Source organism: Beta vulgaris, chromosome 9 (genome assembly GCF_026745355.1).
Source record: "Beta vulgaris subsp. vulgaris cultivar EL10 chromosome 9, EL10.2, whole genome shotgun sequence".
NCBI classification, from domain to species: Eukaryota; Viridiplantae; Streptophyta; class Magnoliopsida; order Caryophyllales; family Amaranthaceae; genus Beta; species Beta vulgaris.
The window spans coordinates 21,004,697-21,012,785 of NC_079210.1; the positions used below are offsets into that span (position 1 = coordinate 21,004,697).

At 33.8% G+C, this 8,089-nt stretch overlaps 1 protein-coding gene across 1 annotated transcript; it reads left to right on the forward strand.

The window, feature by feature from the left end:
- Positions 1 to 5,410: 5,410 nt before the first annotated feature.
- Positions 5,411 to 6,599, forward strand: LOC125493251 (uncharacterized). The gene is made up of 3 exons (XM_048636409.1): positions 5,411 to 5,695; positions 5,793 to 5,928; positions 6,001 to 6,599. The coding sequence occupies exons 1-3, from the start codon at positions 5,411 to 5,413 to the stop codon at positions 6,597 to 6,599; spliced, it is 1,020 nt and encodes a 339-aa protein (XP_048492366.1).
- The last annotated feature ends 1,490 nt before the right edge of the window (positions 6,600 to 8,089 follow it).

Consider the following 8,089-nt stretch of genomic DNA (forward strand, 5'->3'; position numbering starts at 1 on the left):
AGACGTATATAATTCAAGATGATATGGGAAATCAAGTTATGATGCTTGGAGGTTTCGTATAATTGTTATAGAGTTGAGGTAACCTTTGGGTTCAGCAAAATATATTTAAATGCTCCCGTGGGCGTTATATTGAATTTTGGATATCATATATCGTTTGTGGTAATGGCCATGATTATAGATACATCTCTGTGAGTTAGTTGTGAATTGCTATTGGATTGTTATAAAAGTATCATTTTGTTCAATTATCGAAATCGTTCGAAAATACTATATTTCTCAAAATATGATTTGGTATGATAATGAGGAAATGATTCAGATATGAGTTAAGACCAGATAAGGTCGAATATGGTGTTATGTTATGAGTATTGAGGATTCAAGTATGAATCATTAAATATCTTATTTTATAAATATGAAAGTGAGGCATGAATAGGCACCCCGAGTTAGGGCGGGTAGAGTCCCTAGCTGTTGCCTTCCAGGAGGGGCGAATTCCTGGCGTTATAGGACATGTCCGGGTAAGTCTTGCAAGCATAACAATAAAAGGCTGGGTGACGACCCTCAATAGTTTGGAGACAGCTGGTACTGCGTGGTACCCCTCTCCACTCGCGTTCATGCCAAACGATCTGATTTTGTGAAAATATATCAACTAAGTTGAGTGTGATTATCTGTTACTATAACTATGTGTTAGTTTTCAAAATACACCTAAACTTGTATTTTCTATTACACAGTGTGTACTCAGCTTTGCTGATGGTGTTGTCATTTCTGTGGCCTGTCACTTGGTGGGTGGCAGAGTCAAACATGTTGCAGGTTTGGTGTTGTGAGCTCAGGATTCTGAAGTGAAGCAAGATAAAGATGTCGTCGTAGCTTATGGATTGAGTTTGTATTTTAGATAGTCAATTAAGGAATAGTTTCTGATATATTTCGTTGTATACAATATTTGGGAATATTAGTCGAGATATCGTGTAATTGAAGTCTTATATAAAGGATTTTGTTTTGTGGGCCAATAACCCACAAGTCCAGGATCGTTTTCTAGGTTATGTTTCCGTTGCGAGTAAATGTTTAATTCGAGGCTTATTAAGCATTGATTGTGATTAGTGAATCTTAAGTGTATTTACCTAGCAGCTCGGGAAAACGGGCTGTTACAGTTGAAAACTTTGAAGATGGGGTATTTACTCCATAAAAGTACACAACTAAGGATAAGACCAATAATGTATCTTCTCAAACTATGTATTTATGCTTTAAGTATAATTGTTGGTGTTGGAGTACAATGTGACACTCAAGAAAGGCGTGGTTGAATTGAGTGACAAAAATTAATCGTTTTTCGCAAAAACACTGCTATAGCACAGTGTCTAACACTGTGTTGTTCACTCGTAAATTCTCCGATTTATGTTTTTGCGAGAACTAACTTGTATCAAAATACGAAAACACCGAATTCAAATAATAGACACTGGAAATAACGTGGTTCAATCTCACCTCTGAGATCTACGTCCACATAAACAAACTCTTTTATTATTTGAATCCTAAAATATCAAACTCTTGATACAATACAATTCCCCCACTACTAACCCTAGTAGTGCTCCCCAACACTTAACCCTAAGTGTTGCTACTCTCTATAATGGTTGAAATTACATAAAGAATAATTCTTCAAAAGTGTGCTTCTTATTCAAGCAAATAGAGGATCGCTACAATCGTTGTTTAGAGACCTATACTGACTAGAACTCTGTGCCACACTCTATGCTTTGGGAATCAGTTTTCAGCTCTCAAAATCTCTGATATTAAATCTGAAAACGTGAGTTCTTATTATGAGTTTCTACCCCTTATATAGTTTATGTAATCTCTCATAATTTTAAAGGATTTTATAAATATATTTTAGTATTTATATTTAAACATAATTTAATTTTAAATGATTTGACTATTTAAAGAAGGTTGACTATTTTAAAAGTCAAATGAAATTGTTTTAAGGATTTAAGAAAGTTAAAAATATTTTACTTAAGCATGCTTTGGTAAATATTTGAAATACCAATTTGATTTGAAAAAGAAGTCTAGTTGGGCTTGAGGAACCCAAAATCCTAAATAGATGAGGAAAAAGGAGTTATATTGATTCATTTATCCTATTCATCATCAAACTTTAATTGAGCCCAATCTCCTTTTCCTAAGCCCAAAAGAAAGCTCCTTATAAATATCTTAATACCCAATTATTTTACCCCACACAAAGATTTATTTTCTCTCTCCTCACACTCAAGAATTTCGGCCCTCTCTATTCTCTCTCTCCTCAAGGTTTTCTTTCCCTCCCTTCACTCGTTTTTTTTCTCTGACCCGACTCTGATTGGCCACATTTGTCATAGTTCCGTTTATTTTTAGCCAAAACTTCCACTTTGAAAATCGTATATATTGAAAAGTTATTGAACTTAGGCTCAAAAATCACTCGATTCCGATTATTATTCTATTAGTTATGGCCTCTGCATGTTTCGCAATTTTGTTGTCATGTTTCACTCGCGATTTCGGTAATTTACTCTTTTTCTCCCTTTTTCTTTTGATTCTTTTCCTCGTTTTCTTATATATTGATTTCATATATATGATTTAATATTTCTAAGTATTATTTTGATAAATTATTGTTTAAAGATTGTATCTTTAATTATTTCAGATTATACGTTTGATATTATTAAGCAAAAGAATATCATATTTAATATTTTATGTTCAAGATGAGATTTAAATATTAAAGTCTTGATTTTTAAGGTTTTAAAAACCTATTTTAGTAGTACCATATTTTAGGGTTTGAAATATATAATCTTTAGTGTGAAAAGAATTTTAGAAAAGGTTTTGACACGTTTTTAAGTGAAGTTTTATTGCTGTAAATTTATTGGTATATTAATATAGCAATGTTTTGTATTTTGTTAGGCGGAGATTATTCCCTAGGCAACTTTTAGAGTAGAAAATTGGCCTCTCAATTTGTTTACACAAGGTACGTACACACCTATGTACAATGTAATTAGTATCATGATTTAAGGAGAAAGAAATTTTAGTATCATGTATAGGAACTTATTAAGTTCATATGTGATTTCTAGCATGATTGATTGTTACATGTTTTATGCCTGTGTGCAAGCATGTGATTTTAAGATTTACTATGAGTAAAGATTGTCATGTTTGTATGGAATAATTGATGCAAGCATGTAGAAGGTAATTTTATTTATTAATTCACATGAGGAATTAATATATGTTATAGAGATTGAATCATGTTATTCATGTGTTCCCTTACAAGTTTTATTTTCACTATCTTATGAAGACTGTGGGCCTTATTATTTGGTAAGTTGATAAGCTATGCCTTTTTAAAGGTAAGATTATTGTTGGCTAGGTTCAACAAATAAGAAAGATGAGATTAAAAAGAAAGTAAGTATTGGATTGTAAGTTGTGATCACTTATGAAATCCTAAGATAAAAGAAGTTAAGTTGTGCATGTTGCTTTGTATTCCGTGTTACTTGTATGTGTGTCATGACACGTAATAACTTGTAAAGAACGTAAAGTGTAACAAGGATAGTTATAGACTTTAGACTGGTGCACGTCTAGAGTTGGACATTAAGAGTTGGAGTACATGGTGGTTGCCCATGGCGTTTTACAGAAGATGGACTGATCACCATTCCTTTTTCAGTTAGCAAAAGTTCCTCGATATCGCAGGTCAATTTGAAATGCATTGTAGTGCCTACTAGCACCCATATTTCGTCTTCGTAGGTGAAGGCATTAGTAGATAAGACAACTTAGTTCCAATAACTATTCCATTAAAGTAATAAAAAGATATTTAGAGTTTAATCCAGTTAAAGTTATCTACAGATTATTATATGATTATCTTGTTATTTGTCCCTGCATATTATTTGTTAGTATCATGTTAGAAATGCTTATGTATTAGAATGTAGTACTCAGCTTTGCTGATTACGTGCTTTGTTTGTGATAGTGATCATGGCTTTGCCTTATTGATCGTGTGATGACCCATATTGATGAGCAGATTCATTAAAGCATTGACATTACAGGTTCGTAGATGTGCATCATTGGCAATCTGGAATGGAGAGAATGTGTAACTAGAATATTTTACTTTTCTGCATTTATAAGAACATAAGTTATTGAGTTTGTTTGAGTAGACTCATTTAGATTGTCTGATTTCTAAATACTTAGTTATTTATTTATAATAAGAGTTTAAAGTTTAGTTATATATTTTCCGCTGCAAAATTCTGAATAACCTGATACGTTATCACACGGGCGATAATACTTGGGTAATTCTCTAAGTTTTATACTATAAAGGTATTTCTGAAAAGAGAGAATTATCGGGATGTTACAGTTTACTAAACAAAAATCCTTCTCCAAGATATGATTATCTTTTATTCCTAAGATGAAGGGATAAAACTTTTCCTTTTTAAAAGTAATTTTTATATTTTATAAAAGCTGATTTTTTTTCTTTAATCCTTATAAAATAAGAATCTCCAAGTCAACTATTAATCAACTTTAATCTAAAACGTGTTTACCAAATCAGCTTCTATTTCTTTTATTATCTTTATTAAAAATTCCTTTTGTTTTCGAAATTGTTTTATTAAACGTTTTCCTTTAAATCATTTTTCAAGTCAGTTTTTATAGAAACCTTTTTGAAAACGTTTTTATAAAATCCTTTTTTTTTTTTCCGAAAAACGTTTTCTTTAATAAACTCAATTTCAAAACTAAAACTCCTTATTATATCGACACATGAAATTAATACTTACCTATTTTCTTAACTTTAAGAAAATAGATAACCATCCTAATTTCACATATCTAATTTAGCACAAAGTTTAGCACAAGGTTCCAATAAGTTAATTACATTGCATAACATGACTAAGAATATAACTAGACCTAAGCTTCCATATATTCAAATTCTTGAGCTTTCATGAACATTCAATCTTGATAGCCTTCTTAGATCACTGTTACATACATATATACATGTTATAGCATAAAGTATTTATCATCATCAAAATAACATTGACTTAGAGTCACAACAGTTGGATAAGTAGTTAAGTTATAATGGTTTGAATTTCTTTTTTTTAGTACTTTTATCTTGTTAAGGGAAAAGTATAGTTATTATGGATTAAAAAAGTGTAAGCATCATCATTTTGAGGAATAAAAGCAAACATTTAGTTATTCAAGTGTGCAAGAATTTATTTTAGTACGCGAATGAGAATATTTTATTTTATTTTTGTGATTGAATTGTATTTGATCCTCACATGTGTATATTATTGATGTGAATACTCATGAATGATTACATGATTAATGATGATTTATACTGTTATTTTGATGCGATCTTGTATGGTCAAATCAAGTGTTGCCTACGTAGAGAATGCCAAGTAAGTTATATATCAGAACCTAAAGTAGAGTTACGTTAAATTTCAAGACGCGCAGTAGAATGGCTAACAACCATAATGCCTTAGCTTATGCTATTCGACTAATGACAAAGAAATTGACCCAAGTAAGAGCTGAGCATCCCGATCCTGTTGGGGACATGTTTGAAAGATTAGCTAATATTAAGCCGCCATACTTTAAGGGGAAAACTGATCCTACCCTCTTAGAGAGTTGGATAAGGGAGTTTGAAAATATTTTCGGGACTGTGAATTGTTCTGAGGGTATGAAAGTAGGTCAAGTTGTACTGTATCTAAAAGATGAGGCTGACTTATGGTGGAAAGAGAATGGGGTTAGACTTAGTGTTATTGAAGGGTTTAATTTAATTGGGATTCCTTTATTGCTTCTTTATGAGGAAAAAAAATTACCCTACTTTTCTGATGAAACAGAAAGCTCGGGAGTTCATAAACCTTAGGATGAGGAGCATGACCATCTCTGAGTATTATAGCAAGTTCATAACATTGTCTGGGTTTGCACCTGAGGTAGTAGCCACTGAAGAGCTACAGGCTCAAAGATTTGAGCAAGGTTTGATTGAGGAAATCTAACCGGGGTTAGGTGGTGAGAATTTTTCATCCCTACATATTGTGTATGGAAGAGACATCCATATTTATGATCTTCAATCGAGACGTGACAAGAAGAACAGGAATGGGAATGAAAATTTCCAAGGGAGAAATGTTCAGGACTATAACAATAAGGGCCAGTTCGAAAGGACTTACAACCATAAGAAGTGCAACAAGATCCACCCTGATAGAGACTGTAAGAGGGACCTAGTAACATGTAATTACTGCCAAAGGAAGGGGCATAGGGGGTATGAGTGCTTCACCAAGCAGAGGAAAGAGTTGAATGGTAATGGGAGTGGTAATCAGGGAAATTATGGGTTCAACCAATTGGGAAATCAAGGTTCAAAACCTATAGGGTCACAGAACAACCAAGGAAGCTATAGTAAGCCAACTAGTGAGAGCAACAACAACCAGAATAAGACTCCAAGTAAAGTGTTTGTGATGAGTCACAATGAAGCTGAACGATTTGCCAACGTAGTTTCTGGTACTTTCTCTATTAACTCTGTCATCGTTAAAGCGTTATTTGATTCTAGGGCGTCTTATTCGTTTATTTCGTCATCTGTTATTAAAAGTCCGGGATTGGCAGATTCTGAAGAATTAGCCTACCTATTAGTATATTTACTGGAGAAGTCATAAGGTCTACCAAGTTGTTTAAAGATTTGTTTTTGAAGGTATGAGACTGGTATTTGATAAAGTTCGATCTGGAGACTTAAATGTTATTCTTGAGATGAATTGGTTAGGTTTCTATAAGGCCAAAATAGATTGTGAAGCTCAGAAAGTAGTGTTGAGGAGTCCTTTGGGGAAGTTGACTTTGTATCAATGTTTTGGGAAGCCTAAGAACTTTGGGGTCATTTTTGCAATGCAAGTGAAGAAGTTGACAAAAAAGGGATGTGAGTTGTTTTTCTGTAGTTTCCAAGATGTAAGAAAAGAGGCTGGATCAAAGATTGAGGATGTACCAATTGTGAATGAGTTTATGCATGTGTTTCCAAGCAGATTTCTAGCATGCCGCCTGCAAGAGCCGTTGAGTTTGCCATAGACTTAGTTCCTGGCACTACATCTATTTCTAAGGCACCATATATAATGGCACCTCCTGACATGAGTGAATTGAAGACGCAATTGCAAGAGTTGTTGGATAAGGGTTATATTAGGCTTAGTGCGTCACCTTGGGGAGCTCATGTGTTGTCTGTGAAGAAGAAGGATGGCAGTATGAGGTTGTGCATCGACTATAGGGAGTTAAACAATGTGACTATTAAGAACAAGTATCCTTTGCCTAAAATAGATGACTTGTTTGATCAGTTGAATGGATCAAGTATATTTTCAAAGATTGACTTGCACAAGTTGAGGGTAGCTGATAAGGATATACCTAAGTCTGCGTTTAGGATGCGTTATGGTCAATACGAGTTTACCGTGATGCCGTTTGGATTTACCAATGCTCCGGCTATATTTATGGATTTGATGAATAGAGTATTTCATGAGTTCTTAGATAAGTTCGTTGTGGTATTCATTGATGATATCTTGATTTATTCAAAGAGTGAAGAGGAGCATGGTGATGAGAACTTGAAGATAATATTGAAGACGTTTAGGAAGAACCAATTGTATGCCAAGTTCTCTAAGTGTGAGTTTCGTTTAGAGAAAGTAGAATTTTTGGGTTATTATGTGTCAAAAGAAGGAGTATATGTGGATCCCGCTAAGATTCAAGCTGTTAGTGAGTTGCCTACTCCGAAAAATGTGTTAGACATTAGAAGTTTTCTAGGATTAGTTAGCTGTTATAGGAGATTTGTGAAAGATTTCTCGAAGATAATAAGGCCAATGACTAACTTGATGAAGAAAGAGTCAAAATTTGATTGGAGTGAGAAGTGCAAGGAAGCTTTTCAGATTTTGAAGGAGCATTTAACCTCTGCACCCACCCGTTTTAACCCTACCTGATGGAAATGAGAGATTTGAGGTGTATAGTGATGCTTCAAGGAATGGTTTGGGTATGTCCTGCAGCAGAATGGGGAGGTGATCGCGTATGCAAGTGACAAAGCACTCGATTCCATAAGCTAAGGCTGTGAAACCCCATACCATAGCAATGATCCATAAGATCAAGTTAGTAAGAGCATTGAAAAGAGAGGCACGATTTGACC

What these genes read in the sequence shown, in the direction of transcription:
- LOC125493251 (XM_048636409.1), top strand. Translation starts at nt 5,411, where the DNA reads ATGGCTAACAACCATAATGCCTTAGCTTATGCTATTCGACTAATGACA. An exon ending in TATGGTGGAAAGAGAATGGG is followed by an intron (nt 5,696 to 5,792) that starts GTTAGACTTAGT and finishes CTGATGAAACAG; the next exon opens with AAAGCTCGGGAGTTCATAAA. An exon ending in GGCTCAAAGATTTGAGCAAG is followed by an intron (nt 5,929 to 6,000) that starts GTTTGATTGAGG and finishes TGTATGGAAGAG; the next exon opens with ACATCCATATTTATGATCTT.